The 20,466-nt window shown below is 39.3% G+C and overlaps 1 protein-coding gene across 2 annotated transcripts; it reads left to right on the plus strand.

The window, feature by feature from the left end:
* Positions 1–903: 903 nt before the first annotated feature.
* Positions 904–19,639, plus strand: Hyal4 (hyaluronidase 4). 2 transcript variants are annotated; one of them, XM_085683934.2, is made up of 5 exons: positions 904–1,105; positions 7,053–7,174; positions 9,817–10,819; positions 16,209–16,298; positions 18,551–19,639. In XM_085683934.2, the coding sequence occupies exons 3-5, from the start codon at positions 9,866–9,868 to the stop codon at positions 18,950–18,952; spliced, it is 1,446 nt and encodes a 481-aa protein (XP_085540060.1). In that variant the 5' UTR covers positions 904–1,105; positions 7,053–7,174; positions 9,817–9,865; the 3' UTR covers positions 18,953–19,639. The 2 variants fall into 2 exon arrangements, with proteins under 2 accessions (XP_085540060.1, XP_048306956.1); XM_048450999.3 differs by lacking the exon at positions 904–1,105 and adding an exon at positions 3,408–3,550.
* Positions 19,640–20,466: the final 827 nt, after the last annotated feature.

The following is a 20,466-nucleotide window of genomic DNA, read 5'->3' on the forward strand; positions in this document are numbered from 1 at the left end:
AGGAATTATTAGCTGAACAGAATAGCTTAGGTAGCAAAATGTGTTCTTTCTTACTCCTTCATTCCCAGATGAAGAAATAATCTGTAGGTTTTCTTTATCCCCAACAAATTGCTTGCAAGCAGAACAGAATAGAAACCTTGTGAGACAAAGTGTCATCCAATATGTGCACATGTTCATCTGAATAATACATTTATTTTCTACTTTACATGTTTGCATAAAATGTTCCTTTCATATGTATTTTTCTCTGGAGCATGGGACTCTCTTGTGCCAATCATGTAGAATTAGAGCGAAACCGGGTTTTCCTGCTTGTTTCATGACTTATTCACTCCTCCAGTGGCTGGGCTGCTTGCGAAAGAGAGCAGCTGTCACTTAGGATACTTGCTGACAAACATGGTGCTCTTGCAGCACTAGCCAGGCCACCTTAAATACAGTATTTATTGCAACTGGAATTCACCTGATGGAAGCAGAGAAGGAGACTTTGGAGTCTCCTTCCTAAGTCACTGTTGAACAGTCATAGGTAAGAAATTAAACATCTGTTTCACAGATAAAGTTCAGAAAACAACAACAACAAACAAACAAACAAAAAGCAAGTCATACAACAATAATGTGCAGAGTCTCTAGACTCATCCTTCATGACTTCTTTTCTGGAGACTCACAATATGTAACGTTTCCTTAGCAATAATCTTGTGGATCGGATTCTTTCTTGGGGAGCACTTTAACATATTCAGTACTAAAAGATGTAAAGTTCTATTCATGCTTCTACCTTCATCTATAACTACTTGTTTGTTGAAGTCTTGTCTCCTCAGCTTAATATATTTCTTGAGAGTTTTTTTTAACATGCAATAGAATTTTAGATGCTATACATTTCTAATGAGAACCATCTCTGACTTGTCTTTTTCACAGAAAAAGAAAGCACCTTAAGTACTAAGTACTGTTCTAATGCCACAATGGAATCAAAAGAATGATCCTATGTTACCACTTATGCATGTTTGAAAACAGCAACAACAGCGACAGCAAAAGAAGCAATATTTCTTTGGTAGAACATGTTGGATGTGTCAAGAACTGGCTGCTGTTCCAGACTGGAAGTCCTTCTGCCTTTGCATAGGTATTTCAAAAACACTTATTGTATGCAATCTTAGTGCCACCCAGAATTTATGATTTCTACATTTCTTTATCTTTCTGCTGTGTTAGATAATCCTACAGCATTACCGGCAAAAATTATAATTTAAATTTACGTGTTTCCAAGTTGCAAGCTTTGTAACTATCCTGAATGCAATTAGCCATCGTGGGGAAATAAAATTGTTGTTAAAAATTAAAACCCATTTGTTTGAAAGGGTATTTCCTTTGCATTTATAATTAGCTTATGTTTCTGCAACTAATATAGAAACTCACTTTCTTTACTGATGTACAAATATCAAACAGTCTGTGTGTCAGTGTCAGAAATCAGGTTATCTAATGAGCTTTTAAAGTATACACAAATAAATGCTTAGTTAATGATTTGTTATTTTGTCAGAGTTTAATTCACCTGTTTATAAGACAGCACAAAATATTTGTTACTACAACTTGGCACATTCAGTCACAGCGTCAGGGTTTCCTATTAACCCAGCAAGGATGCCAAAAGTGTAAACCCAGGGCCTCAGACGGAAATGAAACACCCGTGTAACCCATCACTCAAGATACAAACCTTAAAAACGAAGAAAAACACATGCATTCTTTTACTTGCTCTTTGTTTACATGCCAACATCTTCTCAGATTGTGTTGTTTTTTAATAAACTTAATAACTTACAGTAAACTGGACTGAAGGCTGATGGAGATATTTCAGGTAAAGGTGGTTATAAAGTCAAAGGACACGGCAAGGTCAGGCATGCAACTATTACATATGGGAGGTCAGAGCACAGTTGTGAAATGCCCACAGTCTGTCTAACTCAGTGAGGTGACTGTATGGGATGAGAAAGCTGTCAACCAGAGAGCGAGGCACAGGATTTCAGAGGGGCACAGAATGGGCAAGGGCTGCTGCTCTTCATGCCAGAGAACCAGAGTTTAAATTCTAGTCCACAAATGCAATTTTTAAGATCTCAGATTTCAGGTCAGAGGCAGAAAATAGATTATCAGTACCATGTCTGGACATTTAGATGGCGTCAATAGTTTTAATTGTGAATGTTGCAAAGCAACAGAATTGTGATATCCCAACGAAGATTAAAACAGTAAAAAAGAAGCTAAATTGTAAGATAATATTTTTTTATCTTATTACCTCGATAATTTTTTTGTGATAGCAATGAACATCAGATTACAAACTTTAAATTTCTTTGGTAAATTCTGCATAATAGGCTTGAGATTGTTTTCATTTCGTGCTATCAACTCACCAGGGATAGCGGATCAAATTTAGAGAAAGCGCTTAGATCTAAGAGGGCATTTATGAAAGGAAAGTGTGGGAACAGAAAAGCAAGAATGGCACTAACTACATTCACTGGGGAATAACGAAGAAGGTCAAAAGACAAACGTCATTTAAAGGGGTAATTGAATGAAATACAGCAGAACTGGGGGGTAGTGGTGCACACCTTCAGTCTTGGCACTTGGGAAGCAGAGGCGAATGGATCTCTGTTGTGTTCGAGACCAGGTTGGTCTACATGGTGAGTTCCAAGCCAGTCCGGGAAACATAGTGAGACCCTGCCTCCAATATGTATAGGAATTGAAGTGAGGATAAAAATCAAGAAAAATGATCCAAAGTTGCCATGTTGATAACCTAACTTTCTGATTTATTTAAAATTAAAGGACAAACCATCAAAACTAATATATAGCCATGAAATGGGATAGAGCTTCAAAACATCTTTTCATATCAAAATCTTCCAAATTATTCTGTCTGCTAACAAGTATTTTGACATATTTATAATGAGAGAAGGCTATTTTACTAGCTGTAATAAATAATCCACTGATATGTGTTATATGACACGGTATATAGGAATCCTAATTAAAGGCTTCAACACTGTCATCAGTGTTCTTTGCTTAATACTTATTAAGCCTTAACCTACTTCTGGCTTTTCTTTACCATGTGTAGTCAATCTATCTATATTTAGCTATTAATACTTGAATGTCTAAATAGAGTCTTTAATCTCAAAGCATTCCCCTTTAATTAAAATAAAGTTTTTCTTATTTTCTGAAAAGGGTCTTTTTTTTTCTTTTACTTTTTTAGGGGTGGGGGTGAGGTTGGAGAAAAAGCTAATACTTTGTAAAAGATCCTTAATAATTAACTAGTAAAGTCCAACTTGAGGTCTGACCTTGTTCAGGGTCCTTATTTATTACAGCCTTGTGATCAGAATTATTTTGTAAACTGTATTTTCAAAACACAAAGCTATATGGACTGTTTTCATTAAATAAAGGGTTCTTAAAAGCAACCAAATCCATATAAGCAATGTCTCAACATACCCCCCAAGGAAACCTCACCTTGTCCACTAATCCTACTCAGCTACACTGTGCTCCTTGGAGACACGTGGTACATCCATTTTCAGAGAACTTATCCAGAGTTATTCTTCACTACACCAATTATACATATGTAAGTAAATGCATGAGTATGCGTGTGTTTGCAATATATATCTACTCTTAGACTATGGAAATAATCTCAATTTTTTGTTTTTTTTAAATTTGAAAATTATGTATCAATAAGTGTAAAATTATATTTTAAGGAATATTTTAGTATCTGTATAATGTTCATAGTAATCTGTAGAGGCGAATGTATTCTTTGTAACAGATCCTAAATACCCTTTGTGTAGAAGGGGAAGACCTGGCTTTCATAGCCTTCCTCTTGATGATGGATATTACTTTCAACCTTGGGATTTACAGGTGATGTCACTCGGGGTAAAGCTTTTGTAAGTACAAAAACTTTTGTAGTTTGTGCCTCTTTCCCATGGGCTGTGCTCTTCCTTCACGGAAATCAGACTGGAGCCCATCTACTTATATTTCCCTTGGTTCTTTTTCTTTTTCTTTTTTCCTTGCTAAAGTGTATTTTATCAGAGATGAACGTCACCAAACATGCAAATCCTAGTTCCCAAGCCATGTCTGTCAGGACTGAGGCAGAATTTGTAGTTGAACCATAGTTGCTACAGGACGATATGGCTTAGTCACCCAGTTCAACCTGGTATGTTGACTTCAGCCATAGAAACTGGACAATGCAGAGAAAAGTAGATGGTTTAGATATTTTTTACAGACTTGAAGCCTGAGATTAAATGTCTGTTCCAGACCTTAGTTTCTCTCTGGCTATCTTTTCAAATACTCCAGGTTTCTTAGTGATAACTTGGGCCATATTATGGGGAATGCAAGTATTTTAAAATATAATTATGGATGCTGAGAAGATTTGAATGATGTTGCATAGACCATTAGATTATTTTTGCGCTTGAAAACTTTAGCTGGACAGCTGAAGAGTTACATCAACCTAATGTTATTTTAAGGAGTTTAGTTAAGAACAGATTGACAGGGGGAACATTTTAATAAAAGTGTGGTCCTGCAACTTTATGTGCCTTCCCAAGAAAGCTGCTGATACTGGCTGCAAGAAAATTCAAGTCCTAACAGAAAAGTGGCACATTTTTGGACAAAACTAAGCATATACTTTCATACAAACTCAATTATATTCTCTCTTAGACTGCGTTTCTGAAAACAAAACGGTTCTGTTTCAGAAAGAAATGCGACTTCTCACACCGAAGAGTAGTGACGTTTCCGTTGACTAGTGCCCATGGACTTTTCCTGAGGGGATTCATAGCAATGCCTCATTGATTCCAAAGAGAGAACACCAATAGACCAAAGATAGGTTCCCACCCAAACTCAGCTTTGATTAACCTATGAGTTTGTTGGGGTTGCTTATGAGAACACAGGTAAGGGTCTACTTTCTGGAACGTGAGTGACTCCCGGTCAGCAAAGCTTCACGCTCCACCCTGCCTCGGATGACACAGGAAAGCGTCACTATTGTTAAGTCTCCATGTGATGGGTGATGGCTCACAAAGACGGTATAACCAGTTCCTCTGCAACTTGCAGGTGTCATTACCATGGAAAGGGCACCTCCCTAGCAGCTGCTTGCCAATCACAAAGGCTGGGGAGGGGCCTTGTGCATCTTATGAGGTTTTTTTTTTGTGTGTGAATTTTCTGAGCCTTGTGATTATCTACCCTCCTGTTAGGGGAGGTTTCCATCCAGAAGAAACAGCGTGTGACAGGAGACATTAAAATAGTCATTTTTATATATTTACAAAGTTAGGGTTTTTTTTGTGAGAAGAATAGAAAGGGAAGCAGTTTTATATAACCCAGCTAGCACTAGAGTTCTAAGATTTGTTCAGAAGAAGGCATACCTGTGTTCTGTGGTCACCACTTGAAAAAGAGTGATAGAAAGTTCAGGACATACTTATAAGCTATGGGCCTTCAAGAGACACAGTAATAAAGTGGATTGTATCACAACACAATTGTTGCTAAATTTTCTAATTAAAAAATTATGGGGAAAAGTCTATTGAGAAACCCATATGTACAATAGTATTTATATATCGATATCTCTGTATATATATATATATATATATATATATATATATATATATATTTCTTACTATTATTTTTTTCTGGAAGACAGAAACCCAGCTCCTTGAGCAACGACATTTAAAAGAAAAGGAATTCATTAGGAATGATGGCTCTAATTGGTTGTTGCTCCAATAAGTTGTTACCAGAGAGCAGGCTACTAGTTACTAGTGCAGAATTGTGGCTTTGAGATCACTCTGCCCTTTGTTTGATAAATATTTATGTATTTTATAATGACCAATAAAATATCAGAGTGAGCTGAACTTTCTTTGATGGTTTGGAAGTAAATCACATTTATTGGATTCTCAAGAGGCTAGGAACTCCAGGATATCTCTGTAAACCTTGATAGGTTTCGCTTGACATCTTAAAAAGATGTTTAAAAACAAAATCCCAATATTATGAAAAAGAAGGATTCTGAGTTAGGGTGTTAGATTTCTTCTGTAATGCGTTAACGTGGAATCTAGAATATATGCTTTCAAGTGTTTCCAGGTAGTAGCTCTAATATTATTGAGCTATAATATCATCCTTGGTGCATGAGTGGAAAAAAAGCATTCGGAGCTGCAGTCAAGATAAAGACATACTCTAACACCAGCCCTTGGGAGGTGCTGACAGGAGGATCACCAGGTCAAGGCCAGCCTGGGTATACAGAAAGATCTAGTTCCCAAACAAAAACTAAGACAAAACTTAAACCAACCAAGAAAAAAAAAAACAATAAGAGTTAGGGATGCGGCTCAGGTGACAACACTGTTTTCCATTCATATAAGAACCAAAGAACAAAACATTCAGTTCTTTTTTTTTTTTTTTTAAATGTGATTGTTAAAACTCCCCGAGGTTGTTACTCATTACTCTTTGAAACAACCCTCTGGCAGGCCACCACAGCAGCTTCTTTATAGTCGCCCTGGTTCTTACAGAACTCCCCTTCTGGAATGAATGCTAAATGCCTCTGCCCTCGCCTAAGTGCCAGAGCTTCAAAGATCACCAGGCCACACTTGTACTTAATCGAGGGGCCTTATCGCTCATGCAACAGATGGAGTGTTCAAACCCTCAGGAGTATTCGGCAAAAGGATGTCAGAGAGAACCACCTGTAGGATTTCTGCCTTGCTTGGGTAACTTGGGAGTGAGTCTAAGAATGGGGGGCAGGTAGAAGGCTGTAGGCTATCAGAAGGCAGAGAGAGTCGGTGCGTGGGTGAAGAAGGGTGATCATGTATGAGTCCACGGGTTTCATCCCTGGAACTGCAAACAAGCAAATAAACAGAAAACCACAGAGAAGGAACCATTCGTCCTCAGTGACAGACATGTTTAATATTTGTGCATTACACACCCTACTCCCATGCCCGAACAAGATGGTCTTCACTATCTCATTTCTATTGCGGCTTGCCAATGAACTTGTTTAACTTTGCTATCCTGTGAAATTGCCCACATCTATTGATAAGCTCCCTGGCCTCAGCTCTTCTCATTACTGGGTTATTCATTTTAGTTTTTTTAAATATAATTTATCATGACAGTTCCGGTGAGAGGAATAGAGGAAAGTGGCTTCTTCACAGATCCCAGTCTGAACGTAGCAGATCCATCTCCTACGAAGGTACAGATACTCACCTTCTTCATTATCTGGAAGAGTGAACCAGAGGTAAGATCCTGGGTTGCGGGGGGCGGGGGAGGCACGGGGTTCCTAGAAACACATCGTAGCTTTTTGTTGTCTTTGTTGTGTTCATCTTTCAGTGGGCAAGATCAGAGCTGTGAAGCCAAAGTCACTGTATAGTAGTTAAGAAACTTTCTTGGGTGCGTCTTTGCTCTTTGAGGTGCAGCTATCTGGGAAGAAATCTACCTCCTTTTTCTTTTGTTTAGAGACCTCCAAAATGTCTTCACAGATGGTTCTCCTATATGTTCCCAAATAAACCTGTCTCTTATTAAGCAGAGAGAAGCACATAACACACTTTAGGGAATGAGCCGAGGTTAAACTCCTCACGCATCCATACAGTTGATTAACTATGTTGTCAGCTCTTCCTTAACTCCACCAATCAGAGATGAGTTTAAAGGATTAGGACCTTCAGGAGAGGATGAGAGCAGGAGACCAGAAAGCAAAGGCAAGTTGCTATGGGATGCTTAGGATTAGGTGTGGAACCCAAGCAGTGATCTGTGCGTTGACTGGCCCAGATACAGTAGGGCTCAGAAATAGGGGCCATGGTTGGGTTGCATAGATGTGGTGAGGGGAAGGGGACCTGAGGAAATCTGAAGCAAAGGTCAGTTGTACCTACTAATGTAGGTAGAGTAATTTTATTCATCTTCGGGCTGTGGAGGAGTAGATATTTATCCAATAAATAAAAATATTTAATGTTAAAAAATGACTTTTGACTGTATCAGTTTACTTAGGACTTCCTAAATGTCTTTTAATGGTTTGATAAATTATTTAGAATTTCTGTTTGCTTTAGTATGCTGAGAAATACCATGAGGTTTGGTTGGTGCCCTGCCCTCTGGTGGCTAAAATGGTAATTGCCTAGAATGACGTGTATTTCAGGAAATTCTCGAAAGTCAGAGGTTCCACAGAAAGTTTTTGTCTATCACAGTCTCTGGTTTGAAATCAAACCTACCATAGGTGAACAGAAAAGCGCCTCAGCACAAAAACAATGTTGGCACCAAGCAGCAGAAACATGGACATTAGATGACCCTCAAACTCTGCCATTTCTGTTTCTGGACAATGAAAACTGTGTGTGCGTGTAAGCATGTGAATGTGCACATGCATGTGTATATGTATGTGTGTGTGTTGTGTGTGCATGTGTGTGCATGTGTGTGCATGCGTGGGTGGGCTGTGTGTGTATGTATTTGTGTGTATACATGTGTGTGTGTGTATGCAGGTGCAATTGTCTGCACACAAATGTGTGAATACCAGAGGTCAATGCCCAATGTCTTCCTTTCTCCCTCTCCATTTTAGTTTTCAAGACAAGTCTCTTTCTTAACCTTAAACTCATTAGTTCAGCTAGACTGCTGCTGGCTGGTGACTTTTAGGGATATACCTGCCTGCATTCCCCCGTGCTGGGGTTACAGGAGAGTTCCACTGACCAGCTTTTGTGGGGGTGCTAGGATCCACACTCAGGTTCTCACACTTTTACAACAAGCACTTTACCCACCAAACCATCTCCCTATCTTCTGGATGTTAGAATTTTCTCACCACTATCAGCATTACCTCTTGAACTCTTGGAATTGCAAGATCTCAATTTAAAGACTAGCGTAGGATGCATCTAAGTGGTTTTATCATGGTCCCAAACAGCATCAAAGGAGCATTGAAAGCCAGGGAAGCAACTACACTTTGGGACTTATTAAGGGAAGCAGTACTACACACTTCACCAAGACATGTGGTGCAGAATTCACCACAGAGGAAGTCGAAAGGGATCTGTTTCCTAGGCATGTACCCAGCAAGTGTCTACTACATGTCTTAGCATCATGGCATTAGGCATGTACCCAGCAAATGTCTGCTACATGTCTTAGTATCATGGCATTAGGCACATACTCAGCAAATGTCTGCTACATGTATTAATATTATGGCGTTATACTTAAGCAAAAGGCATTGTCATTTCACTGGTACAGAAGAACATTTTACGCCATTAAGGTCTTTGCAGTGGTTATCTAAAAGCAGTTCTTTTGCAGTTCTCCCCCAGAAAACTGAAAGGAAAATGAGACATTTTTATGTCTCTTGCCTTCTCAAGTCAGCCCGAGTGCACCTTCTCGGCGGCATTCCTTGCTACTGATCTTGGTTCTCTTCCTATATCCTTCACAGCCAGGTTAAGTGCTCCACTAACTTACTATGCATTTTGTCTATAATTTGTTTGCATTGTCTTATCTTCCATGTGGTGTGACATCATTCAGGGCCCTTCATTTCGGTCTCCATTTCTTCTTTTGTAAACTGGGAATGCAATTACAGACTGTGACATAATTGCTATAGTAAAACAATGAAAGCATCCGAGTGTATTGCAGATATTGGAAAACTTGCCAAGGTGGTTGTATTATTTCACATTGGCTTTTCATCATGAACCACACATCTCATTTTTTATCCTATTGTGGACATACAGGGTCTGAAGTTCTTCAACACTTCCCAAATCTTTTTGCTTATCCCTGAGTAGAAACCTGACCATGACACTTGATTTTACATCTCAGTTCATTTATAGAAATCATTATGACTTTAAAATAAATGTGTTTTGAAAATACAAAGAAAAAACATTAATAACATCCATCCTTTTCAAGTTATCTCAAACAGAAAATTAAATCTCTCCACAGGCCTTCTGGGGAACACTAAAGAAGAAGTGGTGTAAGTTCCTATCTTATCATGAAACTGTTATCTCAAGGAAAATTAAGGCTCCACGTTGTTCAGCCAGTACATCTTCCATCAGGGCTGCTCATATTTTTTATCCTGAAGTCTATCTCATCTCTAAAACCTGCCCGACTTCCAATTTACCAAAGGAAACCTTTTATAGCTGCTTGGAATGCACCAACAGATCTGTGTTTGATAAAATATAATTTAACACTGAATTTGAAAATGTTTCAGATGATTGGAAGCCCTCGACTCAAAGATGGGGAGCAAAATGTTACTATATTTTATGCCAACAAGTTGGGAAATTACCCATGGTATACATCAAGAGGGGTCCCCATCAATGGGGGTCTTCCACAAAACACAAGCTTACAATTACATCTGAAAAAGGCTGCCCAGGATATTAGCTTTTACATCCCTGGTGAAAACTTCAGTGGGCTTGCTGTTATAGACTGGGAATATTGGCGCCCACAGTGGGCCCGGAACTGGGATGCAAAGGATGTCTACAGACAAAAGTCAAGAACACTTATTTCTGATATGAAGAAGAACATGTCAGCTGCTGATATTGAAAATCTAGCGAAAGCAACCTTTGAGAAAAGTGCAAAAGCTTTCATGGAGGAAACTATCAAATTGGGAATCAGGAGTCGACCCAAAGGCCTTTGGGGTTATTATTTATATCCCGATTGCCACAATTACAATTTTTATGATGCAAACTATACTGGGTCATGCCCGGAAGAGGAACTTCTGCGGAATGATGAGCTCTCTTGGCTCTGGAACAGCAGTACTTCTCTGTATCCTGCTATTAGTATCAAGAAATCCTTGAGAGACAGCGAACGTACTTTGCACTTCTCTCAATTTCGGGTATATGAATCAATGAGGATCTCTACCATGACGTCACATGATTATGCTCTACCTGTTTTCATCTACACACGACTGGGCTACAGAGATGAACCTCTGCTCTTTCTTTCTAGGGTAAGACTTTCCTTGTCTCATGGTGGAGGATTTCGGCTGCATTTCTAAACGATAAATTTCCTTGTTAATTATACCTAGCGTCTTATTCTTTCTAGAGTACTGGTCTGCTTAGACTCTTCCTTTATGCAACTAAATTTTGTGATCTTGTTTGTTGACACTGTTTTTAAAGGACACAGCAAAGGGTGAAAGAGCTAACATATGAGGCTAGCAGCTACTGAATTCCCTGTGCCTGGCTGTTGTGGAATATTACTGAAACAGTTTGTGCTTAGCAGGCTAAGAAATTAGAGAGTGCATTTTGAACATAGAATGAAAGACATCCCGGCCTCTTGCTTCATCATTTCAAATGCAAGGAGAGGAGAATTTGTTTTCTTTTAAACATGTAATGCCAGGTTTTACTAAGTAAGCGATATTCATGCCTGTAAGGGTTTAAAATTATATAAAATTTAAAAGCAGTTTTAAAAGTATGAAACAATCATCAGTTGGCAGAGCCATCTTGTACCTAGTTGCCTCTCTGAAAACTGCTCATGGCAAACTGGTAGAGGTGGTGTAGGCTTGTAAATTCAGTGGTAACCATGAGTAGCTTCACAACCCAGGTTAAAGCTCTGAGAGAACTGTCTTTGTACCTGATAATTTTTGCCCAAGTTGTATTTGTTGCCAGAGATCTCATCTGTTCCAGGAGAGTAACCTTGAAACTTGGCCAACTTTCAGCCTGATTTTCTCTTCCTTTGTTGCCCCAGTCATTTAAACAAAAATTTCCAAGACAAAGAGTGGATTTGGGTACTTATGTATATATCTTTTCTGCACCAAGAAAACTTACAATCTGTTTCAGCCATTGTTTCATGATGCAATAGTATTTTAGCATTTGACTTGCCACCAAGGGTTTAAGATATTTCAACAGAGGTGTTTCTTCTCATTTCTCAATTATAAATATCAGTGGACCAGATGGCTAAAAGGTGCTTGGCATCCTCAGGCAGATGCGTAGGAAGCACTCAGGTCTGGGCTTTACCATGCGTGCCCATATGAAGGAGAAGAAGGAGCGCACCTGTGGGAGGTGTGGAAATTCTGTGGCTTTATCACTATCCAGAAGGTGAAAGCCTTCACAATGGGCTGAGACTCATACTACCCACAAAAGTCATCTGTGAATACTGAATCAAGAATGGCAAGAGATCTTTGCTGGGAGGATTGGAAAAGCTATCTAAAATTTTACAGGATAATACTGACTCTGGCAATGGAAAGTAAAATAGAGCATATATATGTATATATGGTATATATACACAGACACACATATATGGTATACACACATATATCAGAAAGTCTGTTTTAACTTTCTCTCTATATATATTTGCATATTTAGCTTCATAATGGTCCTTTCTTCAGTGATGATGAATTTATTTTTGAAAATAAAAACCTAAAATTTAGAGGAATCATGCTCATCTAGAAAAGCAAGTAGTGTGAACTACTGTAGAATGAATCACTGTAGTGTGTTGGGTCATTCTGTACACTGCACATGGCTTGGGTCACCTTTGTCTTATAGCAATAGTTCAGAAATGCTACGCTTTCCTCTCAGGAAAGCAACACCAGCACTCGGGGCTCTTCTCATTCTGAGAGGGCAGCTTTGTGACTGAAAACGTCAGCATACACACCACCGCACTCAATCTACCACAAAATCTCCTCACAGTTTAAAAAATGTGATGCTTGTCTACTTCAAACTCCGAACGACTATGAGGGACGACTTCCATTTCTTTCTCAAATATGTCGACAGTTTAGAATGCATGCATGTATACAGTTGAAGATGGTAGCAAATCTCTTACCCTTTCCAGAACCCAGTGTCTCAGTTCTTCACACAGAAACAGGGGATGAAGACACTATCGCTACTCCACTGATCTGACAGAAGTATGAAAAAATAAACCAAATGAGAAAAGTTGTGTGAAAATTTGAATCACTTCAGAAATACATGTGGAATAGCTGTCAATTTAAAACAAGTTTCAAAGCCTTGAAGCACTCAGCCATGGACTCTCTAAGAATCTCAGGCAGCAGCCATAGCTTGGGGGAAATAATACAAAGGCACTTCCATCTCATTCCACCAAGAAGATGGCTAGTACCACCAACATGTAAATTCAATCAAGACATAATGTGATGTTATGCTCTATAAAAATCATGAAAACTGTTTCTGTAGGTGAAGATTTAGACGTTTTTCTGTGAGTAATTAGTTTCTCTGGCAACATACAAAGTAAGTTCTTTAGTGACTGTTTTTCCATTCTGTCTCCCACTGGTAGATAATTTTCTAACATAAATTTTGGTAAGCACCAGGGACCACAAACTAAGTATGGAGGAAGACTCTTCTAGGTATCCTTTCCTCTACTTCCCCCTTACATACATACAATGTAATCTGATTATGTCCACCTTCCACGTTGTCCCTCAACTCTCCCTGATGGTCTCTTCCATATTTATCCCTTCCATTTCAAGTCCCCTCCACCTTTTTAAGTCAAGTTAGTGGTACCTGGTCTTTTTACATGGCTATCCGCTGGAGCATGAGCAACTTACTAGTGGCCACACTCTCCAAGAAAACGAGATGCCCTGTGTATCTAAAAACCATGAACTGTCAACAGCTCCTAAGCTAGGAGTGGAACCACATGAGCTCCCTGGCCCCAATCAGACTGGAATTTTAACTAGTTTGATCTTATGCAGGAAACCATAGCTGTTGTGAGCTCACAAATGCAACAGATCCACCATGTAGAGGAGGCAGCATTTCCACGCATTCCTTCTCACTTACCAGCTCTTGCATTCTTTCTGTCCCCAGTACCTTGATGCTACCTGAATGGTCGAATGATAGAGGGTGTGGAGAGCTGACATAATGTCCCAATTAGAACTGAGCCCTCGTAGAATCTTATTCTCAGCACTTTAAACAGTTATGAGTTTGTCTATTCCACTGTTCACGGCAAAAACAAGCTTCTGTGACTAAAGTTATGAGTAGCACATATTTGTGGATGTAATAAATACAATGATTAAAAACAGTTTCACAATATGATCACTTAGCAAGTTGCAATCATTGGTTTCTCTCTAGGACCTATGACCTTCTCAGTCACAGACCTTTGGCCAGGTTTACATTACTTTACCTGACTTCCCTCTTGTTGAGTAGGCTACAGATCCAAGCACAAACTAGTTGATTAACCTTCTAAAGTTATGACGTTATTGTACCATTGGGCACATCTTGCCAGGGTGGTCTGTATTGTAGCAGTGTTACCCAGTACTGTGATCGGTAAGACCATTGATATTTTTTTCTTCTCCAGTAGCCTGCATGCCATCTTGTCACGATGAAAGTGAGCTAGCATGGATGGAGGAAGTTTTCTGGTTATTTCCACATTGGTTCTTTTTCTTTGTCTAGCAACCAAAGTACTCATTTAACTTCTGAAACACTGATTTGAATTTGGGAATCATGGGCAAAAAGCCGAGGCTGCACAGGGACTCAGAGGCACATTTTTGCTACAGCCGCTTTGTTTCTTTGCTTCTATGTTCATGCAATGCTATCTGCGAGGCTCCAATTCTTAGGTGGTCCCTGTACACTCCCAGAGGTGTCCTCTCAATAGCTTCCTTAGTGCTTTTATTTTTCTGGTCCTCAGATCATACCTAGTCTGTGATTCAATTATCACATCACTGCCAGATGACAGTGAACTAATATGACGCTAACATTTTTCTTTATTGATATTGCCCCTTTGTTTTTGGTCAAGATGTTCTTGAAGACTAGTTATTCTTTGATCTGTCCCAATAAATGCTCTTTCCTAATGATACTAAAGGAATGGCATACTTAAACTAATATAACCTTAGAAGGTAGGGCTGTCACGACATAAATCTGTAGCTTCCATATTTAGTGAATGTAAATCAGTGACCTAAACACAAGATATAAATGCTATGTCCCATTTCTCCTTTGATAATATTCTTAATCCTAAATAGGATCTTGGAGACTTTCTTCTGACCACAGGCTGTGATTGTCCCCTTGTTGGTCTCAAGGTTCTTTTAAAGTCAGTGGTCTGAGTTGTCTTCCTTATGCATTTGTGTCAACAGTTGTACATCCTGCAGTCTGCAATCTGAGCACTGCATAGGTAATTATGCTTGCATTCACCAGCCTGTGGACAATTTTCAAAATCCTCTTATGTATGTCATCTCCTTTGAGGCCCTCCTTTTCTTGTTTTGTGGGCTGTCTGATATTATGGTCTTGGAGAACAGAAATGGATATGAACCAGAGAGGTAAGTCAATTCAAACTTAAGCCTCTCTTCACACTTCAAAAGTCTCCAGAAAAATGTCCGTAAAAGCTTGTTTTAAGATAAACGTTGTAAAATTGTTAGTTTGTACGATGGACTATAGAAGTGCCAGGAGAAGAAAAATTAGTCAGGTATTGATATTATGATAAAGTAGGCAAAATAAAGATAGTTTGATTTTTTTCTTTTGCTTGTATTTTCCTCCAACTCACCATTTTCTATCACTTAACTTATGGAAATTTATCTTTGGAGTAAAAGGTAAATGTTTAGCATCCTTCATAGAGGGAGAATGTATTATAATTTAATAAGCTAGGAAATCAGCAGCATGTGCCCAACTCTTATTTTCCCCTCTGTTCCTTTGGTCCACAGTCATCTCTGGCACTAAGCTTATCTTTGAATGATAAAACACTGATTTTTACTTGTGATACCTCCATTTCATTTACTTTTGCCATATTGGGAGAAATCCTTGTGGATTTGTCATTTCTTAGATGAAGCATACATAGATAGAACCCATTATATCCAGTATTTAGAAATTAAATATAGAGCGTTTCAGGGGCCAAATATAAAGAACGGACAAAGTCAGAGCCCTGCTCCCACTTTTCTCTTTTTGTTTTGTTTTTTGTTTTCCAAGAAGACCAAGCTACACTATCATAACGTATATGAAGAGGGTCTGGGTCAGACCCTTGCATGCTCCCTGGTTGTTGGTTCAATCCCTGTGAGCTCTCATGAGTATTACATAGTTGATTCTGTGGGTTTTCTTGGGTAGTACCTGCTCTTAACCCCAGAAGTTAGAGGCAAAGGCAGAAGGATCTCTATGAGTTTGAGTTCATCCTGATCTATACGGTGAGTTCCAGAGCAGCCAAGGCTACTCAGTGAGACTCTGCCTAAACACACACACACACACACACACACACACACACACACACACACACACACGCATGTACACACGCAAACACACTGTTGTATGTGATCAGAGAATGTGGTTCTGAGCATCAGTCCGTTTCACATTTGTGTCACTCTGAGAAATCAGGAGATGATATCTAGGGTGTATTTGGCCTCAGTCTGAAATCTTAATTCCTGGTGAGCTGATACATCTTCCAATGACTAATTAACTTTGTTCTCTTTCATCTAGCAAGACCTAATAAGTATCATTGGAGAAAGCGCTGCGCTGGGAGCTGCAGGCTTTGTCATTTGGGGAGACATGAATTTAACTGCATCTGTGGTAAGTCAGTACCTCCAGAGTATACTGTTCTGCTTTCCTGTAGAGATCACCCCAACCAAAACTCTCAGTATTCCCACAGCAAGCCAGATTTAGGGTAAAAGTCAAAAATCAGCACTTAGTACTTAGATAAGGCTAAAAATAATAAAAAGACAGTAATCATAACACTGATATTTGTTTGATATTTATCATGTATTAATACAGCTTTTCTGTGTGTTCTGGATCTGCTCAATTACTGGCCATGCCTGCTAATGACTATTCTCTTCCACTATAGACAAGGTGATAAGAGAGGGAATCAATTAGGTCATTAGGTGTTCAGGCTACTTCATAGCAGAACTGTTATTAACCACCACAGACCTCTGAGACTGGATCCCTTGCATTGACCTCCTACATGAAATAGTGCATCCTATCTGGAGAGCTAGAAAAAAATGTTAACTTTTAAACCTTCCTATTAAAAGCACTTTCCCCTATAGAGTAGCCAACCGGAAATTGATAGCCTTTAAAACAAGATTAAGATATATTTTTAAGTTTTATCCAGCTGAAAGAGTATTTACTTCAAGAAATCTTCTGACTTTCTTTAAACCACATTAATTGTAGTCTCTTATTTATCTTCAGTTGTTCTTAATTTTATTTGTCTGAAGCATTACTATAACACGTTTATTTTCTATTTATTTATTTATTTTTACTCAGAGTTGTCAAGATTGTATCCTTAAAATTTGGGTTAAATTGAAAAAATAAGTCTATATTAATTTTTAAAACTTTACTGGCTCAATTTGTTACTATTGAGACAATGTTCACAAATGTGTTTGTAAGCATGCTCACTGTATTAGTCAGGTTTTTCTAGACTCTCCGGGGTCTAGAGGAAGATAACTTATAGAATGAACATATATTTCCAAATCTATTTATATTCACATATATAAAGGGGATTTATTAGAATGGCTTATAGGCTGTGCTCCAGCTAGTCCACCAATGACTGTCTACCAACAGAAGGTTCAAGAATCCAGGATTTTCTCGCTCCACAAAGCTGGATGTCTCCTCTTGTCTTCAGTATATGCCAGAATCCCAAAGGAGTAGGCTCTGATTGGTGTTAAGGGTTGGACTGTCCAGTGAGTTAGAGCAAACAGGCAAAGAGAGAGCTTGCTTCCATTTTCTATGTCCTTTATATAGGCTGCCAGAAAGGTGTGGTCCTGATTAGAGGTGGATCTTTCCACCTCAGAGATCCAGATTGGAAGTGGTTCTTCCCATTTCAAATGATTTAATTAAGAAAAAACAAATCCCCCACAGGTGTGTGCCCAGTCACTTGAGTTTTAGTTAATTGCTGGCATACAAAAGAGTTCCACAATGGCCCGAAATGGAGTATCAGAGAGGCTTCTTTATTTGGGGATAAACTCACAGAAAGAGTAGCGATCCACAGTCCTCTGTGTGTCCTGGGAACTGGAACTGAATCCAGCAGCCAATAGATCTGTGGAAGCTTTTCATCTGCGTTTATAGTACACAAGGCCACGCCCAAAGTGAGCCGGTATCTTAAAGGCTATTGGCTGAAGGAGTTTCCATAGCAGTTAATTCCAGATGTTACAAGTTGATATTGAAGAATAGCTACCACACACATCTATGAGCATATTCAGAGAGCCATGGGTTCAGTTGCTGACTCAAGGCTCATGAGGAAGTATTTCATCAAGATATACACATCTGAGGTGACTTCTATGTAGAATACGTACTAGAAAACACACGAGAATGACCCAGTGTTCCCAGCTTTCCTATAGCTGGTTGTGTGTAGGAGTAGAACCCGCAACAGGTTATGCTTAAGTATAAGCAAAGGAGAAGTCCAGAATGCTCTAGGTGGAAGGGTCTACAGTACGTCTGAGCTTGACGACTCGTATTTTCTAACTCAGCCAGAAAGAGCAACCCAGCCCTGAGAGGCAGCCTGGAGCAGCAGCTCTGGTGTGGATTCTGTTTGTGTTTCTTTCTTTCTCACACTACTCATTGCCTTTGAGAGCTAGAAGGAAAAGATGCATGAACTGAAGAAAAGCAAGGACCTCCATGTTGACTCCGGCCAGTTTGCTGACTCAGTTACTCTGCCTTACTGTTACATCTCCTGCCTCTAGGGCCATTCTCACTTCTGATCGGAGACCTTTGGGCTACAGTAGAGTCCAAGAGCTTACCCACTAGGACAAAGCCATCCAGTTTTAGACCAGTCTAAAGAGCTGCCTTCTGGGTCTAAAATATCTGATCCAATTGCTTTCATGCCTTCTCAGGAGAACTGTTCGAAGGTCAACCACTTTGTGAATTCGGATTTTGGGAAATACATAATCAACGTGACCAGAGCAGTTGAGGTCTGCAGTCATCACCTTTGCAAGAATAATGGGAGGTGCATACGGAAGACATGGAAAGCACCTCATTACCTCCATTTGAACCCCGCAAGTTACCGCATAGACGTCTCTGAGGACGGAGAGTTCGTAGTGAAGGGAAGAACATCAGAGGCGGACCTAGCGGGGATGGCAGAGAACTTCCTATGCCACTGTTATCAGGGCTATGAAGGGGCTGATTGTAGAGAAACGAAAGAAGCGGATAGCTGCTCTGGGGTCTCCCCTTTCTCTAGCTTACTAATAACACTGTGTCTGCTAGTTCTAGCAGGTTCTCAAAGCATTCAGCTGTGACATAACTGAGTTTAAAGAGAATTGTCTCCTCAAGGAGAGTGTTAGGGAAGAGATGAATCCCACAGTTGTTCTCTTAAGGGTTCCTCTGAGAGGTATCGTAAGTCAACATATGTGGCACAGCATAAATAGCCACTATTACTTTATTTGCTACACTTTGGTTAGAAACCAGATCGAAGAGAACAAAGTCATGCACATTCTTTTCTTACTTGAAGATTTAAATTGTATTTCAATCAAATTTTATTCTTTTTCTAATTGTATACACAGAATGATACACATGAATATTGAACTTTTTGATTTCAAGGAAATTTTCTAGATAGCAGTGTATCTAAGGAACGACTACAAAGTAGTCACGCGATTCAACAGATGGGGTCACCTCCGTCATGACCTGGTCAAGTAGGTCATCAGAGAAGATGAAATTCAAGGCGTCTGTGCCAGCCAGCTTCTCCTGCACCTGCTTCCCTACTGCACTCATGGAAGACCTGTGGTGTGTCAGCTGTTCCCAGCTCACAACAAAGGCCTCTCTCAACTATCATCTTCCTTCACAGTTTGCACATCGCAGAAAGGTTGCCCAGGCCAAGAGTGTGCTTGACCTAAAAGATCAAGCCATGTTGATAAAATGCAGCTGGTGACTTTTGAAAGTGAAACTGTTTTAATGAAAGAGATTTAATAAATGATACTTAAAAGGTACTGTTGGAGAGAAAGTCTATAAGAAAAACTGACTACTTTTGTCTTCCCTTGCTCCCTATATGAATTTTGAGTGGTAGATTTGGATTTAGAATCCCTTTGAAGCTTATTTGAATTATGTTTTTACTATTTATGTCTTAGAAAGTTTTTTGTATTCCCCTTTATCGTCTGAAATTTGATAATATAATCTTCACCTTAGCAAATTATTCTTGGGATTAAATACAACAACCTACTTTGCACTCTTAGATTTTTAATATGTGTAGCTGCCCAGGACAATCTCGTGATCACCAAAACAATAGAAAATGTAAAGATAAAACAGTCAAGCTATTTTCTTTTGTAGCTAGTGACCACTTATAACCACTTATGCACTGTGGTGTGGTCTTCAGAGACACTCTCAGGGGACTGTATTTTCTTATCATAATGATAATTTAACAGGAAGAGAAATGCAAGAAAGATATGATGCTGATAAAGAAGGAATGAAAGGTTGGGTGATGGTGGCACACGCCTTTAATCCCAGCACTCAAGGAGGCAGAGGCAGGCAGGTATCTGAGAGTTCGAGGCTAGCCTGGTCTGTAGAGTGAATTCTAGAACAGCCAGAGATATACAGAAAGACCTTGTCTCAAAAAGACAAAAAAAAAAAAGAATGAAATTTGATGCCTCTCTCTTGGGTGGTACACATCTTTAATCCTGGGGAGGCAGAGGCAGGCAGATCTCTGTGAGTCTGAGGCCAGGGTGGTCTTATAGAGCTAGTTCCAGGACAGCCAGGGCTACACAGGGAAATCCAGTCTCAAAACCCAAAAATAAGTAAACAAACAAAAACAAAAAATTCA

The sequence above is a fragment of the Myodes glareolus genome, chromosome 25 (genome assembly GCF_982192425.1).
Source record: "Myodes glareolus chromosome 25, mMyoGla1.1, whole genome shotgun sequence".
In the NCBI taxonomy this organism is placed as follows: Eukaryota; Metazoa; Chordata; class Mammalia; order Rodentia; family Cricetidae; genus Myodes; species Myodes glareolus.